This window comes from Haliotis rufescens, unplaced genomic scaffold (genome assembly GCF_023055435.1).
Source record: "Haliotis rufescens isolate VD_foot unplaced genomic scaffold, xgHalRufe1.0.p SCAF_6, whole genome shotgun sequence".
In the NCBI taxonomy this organism is placed as follows: Eukaryota; Metazoa; Mollusca; class Gastropoda; order Lepetellida; family Haliotidae; genus Haliotis; species Haliotis rufescens.
In genome coordinates this window covers 11,414,758-11,434,836 of record NW_025964334.1, presented here as the reverse complement: position 1 = coordinate 11,434,836, position 20,079 = coordinate 11,414,758, and the positions used below count along the sequence as shown (strand labels likewise).

The 20,079-nt window shown below is 39.1% G+C and overlaps 1 protein-coding gene across 1 annotated transcript; it reads left to right on the top strand.

Moving 5' to 3' along the window:
- The first annotated feature begins 2,614 nt into the window (after positions 1-2,614).
- On the top strand, positions 2,615-19,445 carry LOC124126399 (SCO-spondin-like). The gene is made up of 14 exons (XM_048386317.1): positions 2,615-2,805; positions 10,057-10,239; positions 10,912-11,103; positions 11,581-11,763; positions 12,438-12,629; positions 13,107-13,289; positions 13,964-14,155; positions 14,633-14,815; positions 15,482-15,673; positions 16,151-16,333; positions 17,001-17,192; positions 17,670-17,852; positions 18,521-18,712; positions 19,191-19,445. Exons 1-14 carry the CDS (start codon positions 2,685-2,687, stop codon positions 19,424-19,426), a joined length of 2,607 nt encoding a protein of 868 aa, XP_048242274.1. The 5' UTR covers positions 2,615-2,684; the 3' UTR covers positions 19,427-19,445.
- The last annotated feature ends 634 nt before the right edge of the window (positions 19,446-20,079 follow it).

The window sequence follows — 20,079 nt, the reverse complement described above, 5'->3', positions numbered from 1 at the left end:
TGCAGAGCGACTGTCGTAAAGATACCAGGAGTATTTAAACTACAGAAATCAAGAGTATGACGAACCTAAAGAAGAAATTCATATTCCTTGTATTGATCAGATATATTATGGATATCAGACCACGCCCTTTGTACTGACTTTCCAATGTTAATTCATCTGTGTAGAAATGATAAAAATGTGTTCCCGAGAAATATAGAGGTATTGCACGAAACAATGAAAGGATTTGCTTATTCCAACCACTAGGCGACGACAATGTGACCGAGTGGAGCCAGTGGAGTGCTGCAGCATGCACAGCCACCTGTGGTCCAGGCCAAGAGGGAAGCGTGAAAAGAAGCAGAAGTTGTATTACGCCGGCCAATAATATCAGCTGTACAGCCGAACTAATAGAAACCCAAATGGGAAACTGTGACCTCCCTAAATGTTCAGGTAAATGTGTAGCCACGTGTAACTGTATCACTTTCATGTACTGCAGTATATAAAATGTAGCAACCCTACCCTGAGAAGTAACTTGTTTCATGTACATTCTTAGTGCTATATTTCCTTCATCAGACTATGGAAAAGCGTCTCCTTCTTGACTGAAGCAGTTCTGACAGAGCGAGTTTGTATGTAAAGGTTGTTGGCTTTAATAGTTTGTCTCCAAGTTAACAAAGTACTACGAGTGGAATATCAAACCCGTCTCCAATTCACTTGCTCGTATGACACATGTTCCCCAAATAAGATATGAAAAACCATGTCCATTTTATGCTGTTAATCAATCGCCAACTCTTTTCTAATGTAACTACATTTTGAAATGCATGAAATATCCTGATAACATTATGTATCAATTTCTAAAGGCATCAGATAAATCGTCACTTTGCTTTATTTGACGAACACTGTAAAGGTGAGACATGGGCAGAAACAAAGCGAAACCCAGCGAAAAAGACAACATTGGTCTCTTTTTCTACTTTAACAGAAACATTCCTGATTTCACAATACGCAGCAAATAGTCGGATGAACACAACATCAGTATTTGCTACACAATTGTCACATTTATTAGTGATAATATATGGATTGCTAGCATATCACTGTATTGACAATATGTTGATACTTTGCAGTTGATGGAGGGCTGTCAAACTGGACATCGTGGTCAATCGTACCCTGCCCTGTCACATGTGGAGCAGATGCCATGACAAACCAGAGCAGACGTAGGGATTGTAACGCCCCTGCTCCAGAAGCCGGTGGCAAGAACTGCACGGGTCCACTGACGGAAACCAGTCAGACACACTGCAATGTTCCTCCATGTAGTGGTACGTGAAGACCAATTTGTCATACAGTTTATACGTCTGTAGTGTACATGTACAACTTTCAGTTTAATTATCGGAGGACGACACTGTGTCTTTATGGTCATACGTCAAACCACGAAAATCATATGACATCTTAAGAGCTGTATGATCACACACAATCTTATGCACTTTCATATGAGTGTGAGATATGTGTCTGTTACAACTAGCAGCAGTTAAAATACACATAACTTCTGGACGTGCAGAGCGACTGTCGTAAAGATACCAGGAGTATTTAAACTACAGAAATCAAGAGTATGACGAACCTAAAGAAGAAATTCATATTCCTTGTATTGATCAGATATATTATGGATATCAGACCACGCCCTTTGTACTGACTTTCCAATGTTAATTCATCTGTGTAGAAATGATAAAAATGTGTTCCCGAGAAATATAGAGGTATTGCACGAAACAATGAAAGGATTTGCTTATTCCAACCACTAGGCGACGACAATGTGACCGAGTGGAGCCAGTGGAGTGCTGCAGCATGCACAGCCACCTGTGGTCCAGGCCAAGAGGGAAGCGTGAAAAGAAGCAGAAGTTGTATTACGCCGGCCAATAATATCAGCTGTACAGCCGAACTAATAGAAACCCAAATGGGAAACTGTGACCTCCCTAAATGTTCAGGTAAATGTGTAGCCATGTGTAACTGTATCACTTTCATGTACTGCAGTATATAAAATGTAGCAACCCTACCCTGAGAAGTAACTTGTTTCATGTACATTCTTAGTGCTATATTTCCTTCATCAGACTATGGAAAAGCGTCTCCTTCTTGACTGAAGCAGTTCTGACAGAGCGAATTTGTATGTAAAGGTTGTTGGCTTTAATAGTTTATCTCCAAGTTGACAAAGTACTACGAGTGAATATCAAACCCGTCTCCAATTCACTTGCTCGTATGACACATGTTCCCCAAATAAGATATGAAAAACCATGTCCATTTTATGCTGTTAATCAATCGCCAACTCTTTTCTAATGTAACTACATTTTGAAATGCATGAAATATCCTGATAACATTATGTATCAATTTCTAAAGGCATCAGATAAATCGTCACTTTGCTTTATTTGACGAACACTGTAAAGGTGAGACGTGGGCAGAAACAAAGCGAAACCCAGCGAAAAAGACAACACTGGTCTCTTTTTCTACTTTAACAGAAACATTCCTGATTTCACAATACGCAGCAAATAGTCGGATGAACACAACATCAGTATTTGCTACACAATTGTCACATTTATTAGTGATAATATATGGATTGCTAGCATATCACTGTATTGACAATATGTTGATACTTTGCAGTTGATGGAGGGCTGTCAAACTGGACATCGTGGTCAATCGTACCCTGCCCTGTCACATGTGGAGCAGATGCCATGACAAACCAGAGCAGACGTAGGGATTGTAACGCCCCTGCTCCGGAAGCCGGTGGCAAGAACTGCACGGGTCCACTGACGGAAACCAGTCAGACACACTGCAATGTTCCTCCATGTAGTGGTACGTGAAGACCAATTTGTCATACAGTTTATACGTCTGTAGTGTACATGTACAACTTTCAGTTTAATTATCGGAGGACGACACTGTGTCTTTATGGTCATACACTACTGCCTAGAAGTTCATTCCCCTTACACGCATGGGCAACGCGTTACGCAACCAGTGTGCATCGGGTTGGTCACGCGTGTGAGACCCGTGTGCAACGCGTTGCACACGGGTGTGCACCCCGTCCGCCACTCGTGTGCAACGCGTGACACACTCATTAGAGGGGGAACAAACTTTTGACCAAAGGAGGACCCGTGTTAAACTGAACCTGGAGGTGGTAACAAGGAGAGAAAATTTTGTTATCCTGACGAAAAATGATAATACACATGTATTTCCTAATGTCTCCTTTCTTTATGTGATTTTGTGGGAATAACATGAATACTGTTGCGATTAAATAGATCTGTTTTGTTTTATACGACCATTGCTTCTAAATCCGATGGTGTTAAGAGAATACATGGTCCTGGAACATGTTATTGCAATTGAAATGCTTTTATTGTGATTTGACATTAACCGTCTGTAGTACGACTTTCAGTGATAATATGTATGAGGTTTGGCGGCGCATTGTTTTTATTGGACCCTAATTACTTTATGATGACTTGGACTCTTTATCACAGCACAGGCTGGAAAAGAGCAGCATGTAATTAATGAGGGTGGGTTATATCATTGAGGATACACTTGAGGGAGAGAATACTAATTACCGTACTACAGGAAGAGACCTGTAGACGTAAGGGCGGGGTTGTGTTTTAGCTTGCCGTTTGATAATGGCCGCCAGGAGAAGTGAGCTTTGCCTGCGTCATCTAAAATAAATAATAAGATACAGCAGTGTTATTTTCACGGTCTGTTGAATAAACTCCCAGCGCAACGGCCAATGTATCTTCTTCTTGATCCTTGATACATCATTTAGTCTTTCACAATATATAGTATTTCAACGTACAAAGGACACTGATCTAAAGCAATTCCGCGGGAGTAGTTGTAACCTGTGCATTACTGTATTTTCCCAGTGAGTACCCGGATGATATAGCATAAATCTAGACTTGTTCGCGACCTGTGCTCGCCATTCGTAAACGCATTTTAATGGAAAGTAGAAGGACGTATGGTCACACTGATCAACAAAAAGGAAATACAGTTTTTGAAATGTAGGTATATTTGTGGGGAGCATCGGTAATGGTGATGCAGTTTTGATAAGTCACTTGCTTGGTAATTTGTGCGATCTTCGTGTACACTATTTTGACTTGCAACACAGAGTAAATATTTCACTGAACATTGCTTATTTTACCGTGTGTATATGTTTACATTCAAAATGTAAACAGATTTCACTAAGGAAATGTATTAAACGCCTAAATATTCAGTTTATTTTACAAATTAACTGAAAAATATGTCCATCTTTATTAATATGATAACGAATTCCAAATATTTGTTTATGTTTAATATCATCACCAAGTACAGTTCTGTATTGTTTGGCTTCTTTTCTTAGCATAATTAATATATTGTGATGTGTTTAAGCTCTCTTGGTCGTCTTTATCATTTTTAGTCAGTCGGTTAAATAAATGAATGGATTATTCAGTCAATTTGTAAAATGACTGAAATATTTAGATATTTAATAAATTGCCTGAGTGAATCATATTTTACACATTGACTGTAACATATACACGCTTACAAAAGAAAATACTTGGGAAAACAACGTCTATCGCGCATCGAAAAACTTCCCAACCAAACGGAAAGGAACAAGAATGATTCTGTTCAAAGCTGCAGCGAATGAATGAAAACAAAATGCAAACATCATTATAACAACCTACCAAAGTTATAATGTATCCGGGAATATCAACATACAGGAACAATATCCATCGCGTCTGCAGCTGTACAAAAATACTTATTCGATGTAAAATGTCTATGTGAGAATCAAATACTTTAATAATAATTATTTGGAAACAATATTTGGAATATATATGAAATATATTAAAATATTTAAATATATCGTTTTTAAACGTTATTTAAATGTATCGAATAGTATAACCCGTGTTTGTTTCTTAACTGATCACTTATTTTGTTTCAATTGTTTCACATAGGTGCCAAGTTAGCTGAGAAAGCCCACGTGACAACTATTTTTATAATGTCCACGGTTCTTAAAAACATACATTGAGTTAGATAACAATGAACAACCAGTCAGTGTATTATCGGTTACCCTTTGAACAAAGTATGTTGTTTTTACATCTGTACTTCACGCCATGATATGAGTATTCCCTAGGTTTAGTAACCCTACCTTCACATGTAAACACTTACTTTTGACATATCCACTGTGCAAGATAACAGTAATTAATCAATCAACGTATTTCCTGTTGATCCTTTGATGTCTGGGAATGATCAGTTGATTTACAAAAAAAAGTAAAGCAACTGATCATACATCACTTGCTGGGCTGCGACGTGCATAACTCACATTCCACCTCACTTCAAACCTGGATTTAGATTAAATAATTACCCCAGGTGCAAGAAAGACCAAATTTGAACCTTTATCGGGTAATCTGAGTGGTGCTACAACTAAGTATACATGTTATAAATTCATTAACTGAGCAGCAAGTGAATTACGACAAATACAGAAGTGTAGGGTTATACCAGAAAATGTGGATGACAACAAGGGAGTAGTAATTGTATCATCCACGCAATCCGAAATCCGCAAATGCTTTCACTCAGGGATACTTTTTTATTATCAAACTGTAACAATCAGGGGTATTTCCAAATGACGACATCCGATGGGCTTTCGCCGTTATTTGTCTGTTTGTTTAGGCTGAAGAAATTAATTACCATGCGCCCTTTGTTGAAATCTTCATAGATCACGGGTAACCAATCAGTTTTCAAAAATGCGTAAGTTTATTTAGCTGTCCTTGCAGACTGGTAGCCCAGTCTCTTGTCACGCTCGGTTGCGTTAACGAGCAAATTGACTCACGGCAGCTAGTAAGCCCAAGCGGAAATACTAAGGTCGTGTTACCTGAAGAATCAACCTTCATTTGCGAAATATCTACTGCTCTCAAAATCAATATTTCTCCCAATACTAAAAGTCAGAACTTTCTAACCAAGGAGTACCAGTTGAAACTGGTCGATGGCTGAACATTCCCAGGGAAGACAACCAGTGTCCACTCTGTGATTCTATCGCTGTGGGAGATGAATTGCATTATATATTCCGATGTGAAGCTTTTCACCAACGGCGATATGAACTCTTAAATAAGCAATATCTTAAGTTTCCAAACATTTAAGAAAATTATGACCACTAACAGTGTAAGAAATCTAAAAGGCCTATCTAAATTCCTTAACAATGTGTACAATACAATTGGTAAATTGTATTAGTATCCACGTATCCAATTTGTATTAAATTGTACATAATAAAAATTGTAGATAATTGTATGTCATGTTATTCTAAGAATAAATGAGTTTGAGTCCGACACCCGAGAAGAAGCCAGAGATTAGTGCCCCTTTTTGAATAGTTTACAATCATGTGTTTTATGGTTAGCTGTGTTGGCTTAAACGTATTTTTATTTCAAAAGAAATCTGGATCGGTAAACAAGCAAAACTTGCTTATGTAATACCTCTCCAGGTAACAACTTAACAACAGCTGGATATATATAAGAGAGTGATGAACATAAACATACAAAATGCACAAATGAAATACACGAAGCCAATACACTGAAGCAAGTGGTGTCTGTGAAATAAGGTAATGCAGTTTTCCTTTACTACATGCATAAAATTAAGCTACTCAAACCTTTTGCTTTTGACAATGATGTCATGAACTGATTTAAGAAGAGTCATGTTTGTAGAAGTGCTTAACTACTGCCATGTAATATCATTTTTAGACCATACCCATGTGTGTAGAAATACACAGTGTTTCTGATATTATCGTATTTTTTAACAGTTATAGAAAAAGTGAATTGCATCTTCAAGGTGATATCCACAAGTGCAGTCTGGTATATCTGATACATGTCGTCTAAACTTATCAGCGTTTAAGTCACTGCAGCCGAGCCTAAGGCGACAGTGGACAATTTGGCATGATCTATGAAAATATTTGAAGTCAAAATTATTAATAATTGCATCAGAACGATTAATTAAGGATTTGATTTCTTTTAATGAGCGAGCATTAGTTACTTCATCAGATAGAGGGTTCCGCAGGTTGATCATATCCAGAAGAAATGATAATAAGCATAGGACTGTGTTCTACATTTGATTGTTTGTATGTTGAATCTTTTTCTAAGGTTATATTTGCTGTTATCAGAGAATTGAATATACACTTTACAAATATTTTGGCTAAGCAACTTGTGAGTGCTACAAGTCTATAATTTGAGCATTCATGTTCATCGCTGACACTGACACCGCATCAGCCCGGCAGTGGACTTGACAAAATTATTTGCGCACAGATTATATAACTCCTACAGACAGGTGGGGTGGTTGTTCAAAGCGAAACGGACGACCCCGTCTGTTATCTAATAAATGCTGTGCGGCGCCTTTGATCTTGCCTCCAACCATACACCTTATAGTAGTAAACGACGATCAGGATGGCCTGGAAATAAACACAATTCTGTCTGCCCAGTGCATCCACAATTAACTAACACTTCTTTATTTAATCATTACGCTTTTTTACCCTAATAGTACAAGTGCTTCCCCGTGAGCGAGATAGGCTTAAGTCGGAAAGCGCACGTTAAATCTCCGAGGTACCTATCTACCAGAACTCTATTTGCTGTTCTGGCCATACATAAATATATGTAAGTTACGTACATGGGGAGGCTAGATTATTTACAGCTTACAGCAATATAGTGCAAATATTATGTTCAATAAAAGAAAACGTTGATAGATCTATAACACACTTTTTGTACTATTAAACCAACTGTGGACTTTTAAGACATTTTCGCTTATTGTAATAACATCTAGCTAACCAATCATGTCTATCTCTGAAATCCACAAGCATAGTTGCTGTCAAACCTAAAAAACATATTCAGGGAGGTCAGTTTTGACTTGCCAAGCACCTTAAGGTGAGTTTATTTTTAAACTGTCAAAAGCGATTGTCCCTTCAATACTAGTATATGTCTGGAAGCTGTCTGTCAGACTGTTATGAGTTATGATGTATTTTATGATATAACTGGGGAATGTTCAAATTAGTTACTGTCATTTAATCCAACGTTCTAACTGTCAACTGTCTCAACAGGATCATAGGTTTGGTTATATATCTCCTCCCTGTCTCTATGTCTTAAGTTGTCAATCGGTAACTGCGGTCCAAATGTATCAACTTATTCATCTATTGTTGCAAACTTGACTGATTTAAACATATCTTATTGATCATGAACTACTCAGTCAGTCAAGCACCTGTATCAGAAATGTAAAACCAGCCATGTTTCATGTTGTCCCAATATCACTGAAAAATGCCGATGTAACGTGACAAATAAATTTACTCACAGACAATATATTTTTCGTGAGAGTGAAGCACAATTTTATTAAAGTTTTATTAACAATTTCATAAACTATAATAATATTAATATTAAAATTCATCATCACTTGCCAAGTTTATGAAAATGTCCCCATTTGGGAGATGTCACATATAAACAAGGATTCGAACTAAGTTTGATCGTCTTTGACACTGAGGTTTATTCCCCTTTTGCCAGCAAACTGCAGAAGATTAACAGTGAGTGAGTGAGCATCGTTTCTATGTTTATACAAGAAAAGATCTCATGCCAAAACGCTCACAGTAGTTAGTAAGTAAACTCACGACCTGTCATGACCTGGTTGAGTGACTTCCTCAAATCAACGTGAAAGGATTACCCACAGAGAAAGAAAGGATTAAAGTCACCCATAAATCTTATCCTAACGTAGTACTCCAACTTCTAAATGCCTCTCAAAGAAGGATTAAAATCCTAAAGATATCCTATCTACGTGGTATAGGTACTCACAACCTCTAATAATAAACTGTTACGTTTGGTATCCCCAGCAATACTCACTATGGTCATTGGGCAAATGTAAAAATCACAAACCCTAACGAGATTCTGTCTACATGGTCACACCCGGTGATTGTGAAGATCTCAAATTTTATCAACTGTCAGACAGCATGGCTGTTCATATTCATTTACAACATCCTCTTATAATTAGTATAAAAGTGTCCCACACAAAACCTTCTTTTATTTATTTTTCAAAATACAACACAGAAAGTGGGGTGTGGGGAAATGGGACATATTCCTACGTGAAATAATGAGACATTAGTAGTGGTGACGGCTATGTCATAATTGAACTGTCTAAAGCATAAATTTGGCGAACGAAAAACGTTATATTTGCAATCAAATGGAATCAAATGGAATGACTCGTGTGGGCAAATGAATATGTTCGCAATCCACAAACAATTATTTTATTAATGGCGAACATTTACCAACCCGCGACAAACACAGGGGTTCCCTTAGCAATAAACTCGCATCTAAATTCACTACTGTTCTACTGTCGGCTAGCCACAATGGCTAGACTGGACCCTAGTGGAATGGTTCATGCCATAAAAGTCTAGCAACCGATTGTATTTACGGTCTGGTGAACACAGCTCAATGGCCGCTCATTAACTCAAATTTCACATCTCACTGTTTTGTTTTATCTCACTATTCATTTGATAAATTTGTCAACTTCAACTGGAACCCGGTCCCGTGTTACACGCGTGGCACACGCGTGTGCAACGGGTTGCACACGCGATTCACACACATTGCACACCCGTGTCCAACGGGTGCTCACCCCGTGTGCAACCCGTTGAGCACCCGTGTCACATGCGTGTTACACGCGTTCTCAACGCGTGTTAGGGGAATGACTTTTTAGGCAGTAGTGTACGTCAAACCACGAAAATCATATGACATCTTAAGAGCTGTATGATCACACACAATCTTATGCACTTTCATATGAGTGTGAGATATGTGTCTGTTACAACTAGCAGCAGTTAAAATACACATAACTTCTGGACGTGCAGAGCGACTGTCGTAAAGATACCAGGAGTATTTAAACTACAGAAATCAAGAGTATGACGAACCTAAAGAAGAAATTCATATTCCTTGTATTGATCAGATATATTATGGATATCAGACCACGCCCTTTGTACTGACTTTCCAATGTTAATTCATCTGTGTAGAAATGATAAAAATGTGTTCCCGAGAAAATATAGAGGTATTGCATGAAACAATGAAAGGATTTGCTTATTCCAACCACTAGGCGACGACAATGTGACCGAGTGGAGCCAATGGAGTGCTGCAGCATGCACAGCCACCTGTGGTCCAGGCCAAGAGGGAAGCGTGAAAAGAAGCAGAAGTTGTATTACGCCGGCCAATAATATCAGCTGTACAGCCGAACTAATAGAAACCCAAATGGGAAACTGTGACCTCCCTAAATGTCCAGGTAAATGTGTAGCCATGTGTAACTGTATCACTTTCATGTACTGCAGCATATAAAATGTAGCAACCCTACCCTGAGAAGTACATGTAACTTGTTTCATGTACATTCTTAGTGCTATATTTCCTTCATCAGACTATGGAAAAGCGTCTCCTTCTTGACTGAAGCAGTTCTGACAGAGCGAGTTTGTATGTAAAGGTTGTTGGCTTTAATAATTTGTCTCCAAGTTGACAAAGTACTACGAGTGGAATATCAAACCGTCTCCAATTCACTTGCTCGTATGACACATGTTCCCCAAATAAGATATGAAAAACCATGTCCATTTTATGCTGTTAATCAATCGCCAACTCTTTCTAATGTAACTACATTTTGAAATGCATGAAATATCCTGATAATATTATGTATCAATTTCTAAAGGCATCAGATAAATCGTCACTTTGCTTTATTTGACGAACACTGTAAAGGTGAGACATGGGCAGAAACAAAGCGAAACCCAGCGAAAAAGACAACACTGGTCTCTTTTTCTACTTTAACAGAAACATTCCTGATTTCACAATACGCAGCAAATAGTCGGATGAACACAACATCAGTATTTGCTACACAATTGTCACATTTATTAGTGATAATATATGGATTGCTAGCATATCACTGTATTGACAATATGTTGATACTTTGCAGTTGATGGAGGGCTGTCAAACTGGACATCGTGGTCAATCGTACCCTGCCCTGTCACATGTGGAGCAGATGCCATGACAAACCAGAGCAGACGTAGGGATTGTAACGCCCCTGCTCCGGAAGCCGGTGGCAAGAACTGCACGGGTCCACTGACGGAAACCAGTCAGACACACTGCAATGTTCCTCCATGTAGTGGTACGTGAAGACCAATTTGTCATACAGTTTATACGTCTGTAGTGTACATGTACAACTTTCAGTTTAATTATCGGAGGACTAAACTGTGCCTTTATGGTCATACGTCAAACCACGAAAATCATATGACATCTTAAGAGCTGTATGATCACACACAATCTTATGCACTTTCATATGAGTGTGAGATATGTGTCTGTTACAACTAGCAGCAGTTAAAATACACATAACTTCTGGACGTGCAGAGCGACTGTCGTAAAGATACCAGGAGTATTTAAACTACAGAAATCAAGAGTATGACGAACCTAAAGAAGAAATTCATATTCCTTGTATTGATCAGATATATTATGGATATCAGATCACGCCCTTTGTACTGACTTTCCAATGTTAACTCATCTGTGTAGAAATGATAAAAATGTGTTCCCGAGAAATATAGAGGTATTGCACGAAACAATGAAAGGATTTGCTTATTCCAACCACTAGGCGACGACAATGTGACCGAGTGGAGCCAATGGAGTGCTGCAGCATGCACAGCCACCTGTGGTCCAGGCCAAGAGGGAAGCGTGAAAAGAAGCAGAAGTTGTATTACGCCGGCCAATAATATCAGCTGTACAGCCGAACTAATAGAAACCCAAATGGGAAACTGTGACCTCCCTAAATGTCCAGGTAAATGTGTAGCCATGTGTAACTGTATCACTTTCATGTACTGCAGCATATAAAATGTAGCAAACCCTACCCTGAGAAGTACATGTAACTTGTTTCATGTACATTCTTAGTGCTATATTTCCTTCATCAGACTATGGAAAAGCGTCTCCTTCTTGACTGAAGCAGTTCTGACAGAGCGAGTTTGTATGTAAAGGTTGTTGGCTTTAATAATTTGTCTCCAAGTTGACAAAGTACTACGAGTGGAATATCAAACCCGTCTCCAATTCACTTGCTCGTATGACACATGTTCCCCAAATAAGATATGAAAAACCATGTCCATTTTATGCTGTTAATCAATCGCCAACTCTTTCTAATGTAACTACATTTTGAAATGCATGAAATATCCTGATAATATTATGTATCAATTTCTAAAGGCATCAGATAAATCGTCACTTTGCTTTATTTGACGAACACTGTAAAGGTGAGACATGGGCAGAAACAAAGCGAAACCCAGCGAAAAAGACAACACTGGTCTCTTTTTCTACTTTAACAGAAACATTCCTGATTTCACAATACGCAGCAAATAGTCGGATGAACACAACATCAGTATTTGCTACACAATTGTCACATTTATTAGTGATAATATATGGATTGCTAGCATATCACTGTATTGACAATATGTTGATACTTTGCAGTTGATGGAGGGCTGTCAAACTGGACATCGTGGTCAATCGTACCCTGCCCTGTCACATGTGGAGCAGATGCCATGACAAACCAGAGCAGACGTAGGGATTGTAACGCCCCTGCTCCGGAAGCCGGTGGCAAGAACTGCACGGGTCCACTGACGGAAACCAGTCAGACACACTGCAATGTTCCTCCATGTAGTGGTACGTGAAGACCAATTTGTCATACAGTTTATACGTCTGTAGTGTACATGTACAACTTTCAGTTTAATTATCGGAGGACTAAACTGTGCCTTTATGGTCATACGTCAAACCACGAAAATCATATGACATCTTAAGAGCTGTATGATCACACACAATCTTATGCACTTTCATATGAGTGTGAGATATGTGTCTGTTACAACTAGCAGCAGTTAAAATACACATAACTTCTGGACGTGCAGAGCGACTGTCGTAAAGATACCAGGAGTATTTAAACTACAGAAATCAAGAGTATGACGAACCTAAAGAAGAAATTCATATTCCTTGTATTGATCAGATATATTATGGATATCAGACCACGCCCTTTGTACTGACTTTCCAATGTTAACTCATCTGTGTAGAAATGATAAAAATGTGTTCCCGAGAAATATAGAGGTATTGCACGAAACAATGAAAGGATTTGCTTATTCCAACCACTAGGCGACGACAATGTGACCGAGTGGAGCCAATGGAGTGCTGCAGCATGCACAGCCACCTGTGGTCCAGGCCAAGAGGGAAGCGTGAAAAGAAGCAGAAGTTGTATTACGCCGGCCAATAATATCAGCTGTACAGCCGAACTAATAGAAACCCAAATGGGAAACTGTGACCTCCCTAAATGTCCAGGTAAATGTGTAGCCATGTGTAACTGTATCACTTTCATGTACTGCAGCATATAAAATGTAGCAAACCCTACCCTGAGAAGTACATGTAACTTGTTTCATGTACATTCTTAGTGCTATATTTCCTTCATCAGACTATGGAAAAGCGTCTCCTTCTTGACTGAAGCAGTTCTGACAGAGCGAGTTTGTATGTAAAGGTTGTTGGCTTTAATAATTTGTCTCCAAGTTGACAAAGTACTACGAGTGGAATATCAAACCCGTCTCCAATTCACTTGCTCGTATGACACATGTTCCCCAAATAAGATATGAAAAACCATGTCCATTTTATGCTGTTAATCAATCGCCAACTCTTTCTAATGTAACTACATTTTGAAATGCATGAAATATCCTGATAATATTATGTATCAATTTCTAAAGGCATCAGATAAATCGTCACTTTGCTTTATTTGACGAACACTGTAAAGGTGAGACATGGGCAGAAACAAAGCGAAACCCAGCGAAAAAGACAACACTGGTCTCTTTTTCTACTTTAACAGAAACATTCCTGATTTCACAATACGCAGCAAATAGTCGGATGAACACAACATCAGTATTTGCTACACAATTGTCACATTTATTAGTGATAATATATGGATTGCTAGCATATCACTGTATTGACAATATGTTGATACTTTGCAGTTGATGGAGGGCTGTCAAACTGGACATCGTGGTCAATCGTACCCTGCCCTGTCACATGTGGAGCAGATGCCATGACAAACCAGAGCAGACGTAGGGATTGTAACGCCCCTGCTCCGGAAGCCGGTGGCAAGAACTGCACGGGTCCACTGACGGAAACCAGTCAGACACACTGCAATGTTCCTCCATGTAGTGGTACGTGAAGACCAATTTGTCATACAGTTTATACGTCTGTAGTGTACATGTACAACTTTCAGTTTAATTATCGGAGGACTAAACTGTGCCTTTATGGTCATACGTCAAACCACGAAAATCATATGACATCTTAAGAGCTGTATGATCACACACAATCTTATGCACTTTCATATGAGTGTGAGATATGTGTCTGTTACAACTAGCAGCAGTTAAAATACACATAACTTCTGGACGTGCAGAGCGACTGTCGTAAAGATACCAGGAGTATTTAAACTACAGAAATCAAGAGTATGACGAACCTAAAGAAGAAATTCATATTCCTTGTATTGATCAGATATATTATGGATATCAGACCACGCCCTTTGTACTGACTTTCCAATGTTAACTCATCTGTGTAGAAATGATAAAAATGTGTTCCCGAGAAATATAGAGGTATTGCACGAAACAATGAAAGGATTTGCTTATTCCAACCACTAGGCGACGACAATGTGACCGAGTGGAGCCAATGGAGTGCTGCAGCATGCACAGCCACCTGTGGTCCAGGCCAAGAGGGAAGCGTGAAAAGAAGCAGAAGTTGTATTACGCCGGCCAATAATATCAGCTGTACAGCCGAACTAATAGAAACCCAAATGGGAAACTGTGACCTCCCTAAATGTCCAGGTAAATGTGTAGCCATGTGTAACTGTATCACTTTCATGTACTGAAGTATATAAAATGTAGCAACCCTACCCTGAGAAGTAACTTGTTTCATGTACATTCTTAGTGCTATATTTCCTTCATCAGACTATGGAAAAGCGTCTCCTTCTTGACTGAAGCAGTTCTGACAGAGCGAGTTTGTATGTAAAGGTTGTTGGCTTTAATAATTTGTCTCCAAGTTGACAAAGTACTACGAGTGGAATATCAAACCGTCTCCAATTCACTTGCTCGTATGACACATGTTCCCCAAATAAGATATGAAAAACCATGTCCATTTTATGCTGTTAATCAATCGCCAACTCTTTCCAAAGTAACTACATTTTGAAATGCATGAAATATCCTGATAACATTATGTATCGATTTCTAAAGGCATCAGATAAATCGTCACTTTGCTTTATTTGACGAACACTGTAAAGGTGAGACATGGGCAGAAACAAAGCGAAACCCAGCGAAAAAGACAACACTGGTCTCTTTTTCTACTTTAACAGAAACATTCCTGATTTCACAATACGCAGCAAATAGTCGGATGAACACAACATCAGTATTTGCTACACAATTGTCACATTTATTAGTGATAATATATGGATTGCTAGCATATCACTGTATTGACAATATGTTGATACTTTGCAGTTGATGGAGGGCTGTCAAACTGGACATCGTGGTCAATCGTACCCTGCCCTGTCACATGTGGAGCAGATGCCATGACAAACCAGAGCAGACGTAGGGATTGTAACGCCCCTGCTCCGGAAGCCGGTGGCAAGAACTGCACGGGTCCACTGACGGAAACCAGTCAGACACACTGCAATGTTCCTCCATGTAGTGGTACGTGAAGACCAATTTGTCATACAGTTTATACGTCTGTAGTGTACATGTACAACTTTCAGTTTAATTATCGGAGGACTAAACTGTGCCTTTATGGTCATACGTCAAACCACGAAAATCATATGACATCTTAAGAGCTGTATGATCACACACAATCTTATGCACTTTCATATGAGTGTGAGATATGTGTCTGTTACAACTAGCAGCAGTTAAAATACACATAACTTCTGGACGTGCAGAGCGACTGTCGTAAAGATACCAGGAGTATTTAAACTACAGAAATCAAGAGTATGACGAACCTAAAGAAGAAATTCATATGCCTTGTATTGATCAGATATATTATGGATATCAGACCACGCCCTTTGTACTGACTTTCCAATGTTAACTCATCTGTGTAGAAATGATAAAAATGTGTTCCCGAGAAATATAGAGGTATTGCACGAAACAATGAAAGGATTTGCTTATTCCAACCACTAGGCGACGACAATGTGACCGAGTGGAGCCAATGGAGTGCTGCAGCATGCACAGCCACCTGTGGTCCAGGCCAAGAGGGAAGCGTGAAAAGAAGCAGAAGTTGTATTACGCCGGCCAATAATATCAGCTGTACAGCCGAACTAATAGAAACCCAAATGGGAAACTGTGACCTCCCTAAATGTCCAGGTAAATGTGTAGCCATGTGTAACTGTATCACTTTCATGTACTGCAGTATATAAAATGTAGCAACCCTACCCTGAGAAGTAACTTGTTTCATGTACATTCTTAGTGCTATATTTCCTTCATCAGACTATGGAAAAGCGTCTCCTTCTTGACTGAAGCAGTTCTGACAGAGCGAGTTTGTATGTAAAAGTTGTTGGCTTTAATAATTTGTCTCCAAGTTGACAAAGTACTACGAGTGGAATATCAAACCCGTCTCCAATTCACTTGCTCGTATGACACATGTTCCCCAAATAAGATATGAAAAACCATGTCCATTTTATGCTGTTAATCAATCGCCAACTCTTTCTAATGTAACTACATTTTGAAATGCATGAAATATCCTTATAACATTATGTATCGATTTCTAAAGGCATCAGATAAATCGTCACTTTGCTTTATTTGACGAACACTGTAAAGGTGAGACATGGGCAGAAACAAAGCGAAACCCAGCGAAAAAGACAACACTGGTCTCTTTTTCTACTTTAACAGAAACATTCCTGATTTCACAATACGCAGCAAATAGTCGGATGAACACAACATCAGTATTTGCTACACAATTGTCACATTTATTAGTGATAATATATGGATTGCTAGCATATCACTGTATTGACAATATGTTGATACTTTGCAGTTGATGGAGGGCTGTCAAACTGGACATCGTGGTCAATCGTACCCTGCCCTGTCACATGTGGAGCAGATGCCATGACAAACCAGAGCAGACGTAGGGATTGTAACAACCCTGCTCCGGAAGCCGGTGGCAAGAACTGCACGGGTCCACTGACGGAAACCAGTCAGACACACTGCAATGTTCCTCCATGTAGTGGTACGTGAAGACCAATTTGTCATACAGTTTATACGTCTGTAGTGTACATGTACAACTTTCAGTTTAATTATCGGAGGACTAAACTGTGCCTTTATGGTCATACGTCAAACCACGAAAATCATATGACATCTTAAGAGCTGTATGATCACACACAATCTTATGCACTTTCACATGAGTGTGAGATATGTGTCTGTTACAACTAGCAGCAGTTAAAATACACATAACTTCTGGACGTGCAGAGCGACTGTCGTAAAGATACCAGGAGTATTTAAACTACAGAAATCAAGAGTATGACGAACCTCAAGAAGAAATTCATATTCCTTGTATTGATCAGATATATTATGGATATCAGACCACGCCCTTTGTACTGACTTTCCAATGTTAACTCATCTGTGTAGAAATGATAAAAATGTGTTCCCGAGAAATATAGAGGTATTGCACGAAACAATGACAGGATTTGCTTATTCCAACCACTAGGCGACGACAATGTGACCGAGTGGAGCCAATGGAGTGCTGCAGCATGCACAGCCACCTGTGGTCCAGGCCAAGAGGGAAGCGTGAAAAGAAGCAGAAGTTGTATTACGCCGGCCAATAATATCAGCTGTACAGCCGAACTAATAGAAACCCAAATGGGAAACTGTGACCTCCCTAAATGTCCAGGTAAATGTGTAGCCATGTGTAACTGTATCACTTTCATGTACTGCAGTATATAAAATGTAGCAACCCTACCCTGAGAAGTAACTTGTTTCATGTACATTCTTAGTGCTATATTTCCTTCATCAGACTATGGAAAAGCGTCTCCTTCTTGACTGAAGCAGTTCTGACAGAGCGAGTTTGTATGTAAAGGTTGTTGGCTTTAATAATTTGTCTCCAAGTTGACAAAGTACTACGAGTGGAATATCAAACCCGTCTCCAATTCACTTGCTCGTATGACACATGTTCCCCAAATAAGATATGAAAAACCATGTCCATTTTATGCTGTTAATCAATCGCCAACTCTTTTCTAATGTAACTACATTTTGAAATGCATGAAATATCCTGATAACATTATGTATCAATTTCTAAAGGCATCAGATAAATCGTCACTTTGCTTTATTTGACGAACACTGTAAAGGTGAGACATGGGCAGAAACAAAGCGAAACCCAGCGAAAAAGACAACACTGGTCTCTTTTTCTACTTTGACAGAAACATTCCTGATTTCACAATACGCAGCAAATAGTCGGATGCACACAACATCAGTATTTGCTACACAATTGTCACATTTATTAGTGATAATATATGGATTGCTAGCATATCACTGTATTGACAATATGTTGATACTTTGCAGTTGATGGAGGGCTGTCAAACTGGACATCGTGGTCAATCGTACCCTGCCCTGTCACATGTGGAGCAGATGCCATGACAAACCAGAGCAGACGTAGGGATTGTAACGCCCCTGCTCCGGAAGCCGGTGGCAAGAACTGCACGGGTCCACTGACGGAAACCAGTCAGACACACTGCAATGTTCCTCCATGTAGTGGTACGTGAAGACCAATTTGTCATACAGTTTATACGTCTGTAGTGTACATGTACAACTTTCAGTTTAATTATCGGAGGACTAAACTGTGCCTTTATGGTCATACGTCAAACCACGAAAATCATATGACATCTTAAGAGCTGTATGATCACACACAATCTTATGCACTTTCATATGAGTGTGAGATATGTGTCTGTTACAACTAGCAGCAGTTAAAATACACATAACTTCTGGACGTGCAGAGCGACTGTCGTAAAGATACCAGGAGTATTTAAACTACAGAAATCAAGAGTATGACGAACCTAAAGAAGACATTCATATTCCTTGTATTGATCAGATATATTATGGATATCAGACCACGCCCTTTGAACTGACTTTCCAATGTTAATTCATCTGTGTAGAAATGATAAAAATGTGTTCCCGAGAAAATATAGAGGTATTGCATGAAACAATGAAAGGATTTGCTTATTCCAACCACTAGGCGACGACAATGTGACCGAGTGGAGCCAATGGAGTGCTGCAGCATGCACAGCCACCTGTGGTCCAGGCCAAGAGGGAAGCGTGAAAAGAAGCAGAAGTTGTATTACGCCGGCCAATAATATCAGCTGTACAGCCGAACTAATAGAAACCCAAATGGGAAACTGTGACCTCCCTAAATGTCCAGGTAAATGTGTAGCCATGTGTAACTGTATCACTTTCATGTACTGCAGTATATAAAATGTAGCAACCCTACCCTGAGAAGTAACTTGTTTCATGTACATTCTTAGTGCTATATTTCCTTCATCAGACTATGGAAAAGCGTCTCCTTCTTGACTGAAGCAGTTCTGACAGAGCGAGTTTGTATGTAAAGGTTGTTGGCTTTAATAATTTGTCTCCAAGTTGACAAAGTACTACGAGTGGAATATCAAACCCGTCTCCAATTCACTTGCTCGTATGACACATGTTCCCCAAATAAGATATGAAAAACCATGTCCATTTTATGCTGTTAATCAATCGCCAACTCTTTCTAATGTAACTACATTTTGAAATGCATGAAATATCCTGATAACATTATGTATCAATTTCTAAAGGCATCAGATAAATCGTCACTTTGCTTTATTTGACGAACACTGTAAAGGTGAGACATGGGCAGAAACAAAGCGAAACCCAGCGAAAAAGACAACACTGGTCTCTTTTTCTACTTTAACAGAAACATTCCTGATTTCACAATACGCAGCAAATAGTCGGATGCACACAACATCAGTATTTGCTACACAATTGTCACATTTATTAGTGATAATATATGGATTGCTAGCATATCACTGTATTGACAATATGTTGATACTTTGCAGTTGATGGAGGGCAGTCAAACTGGACATCGTGGTCAATCG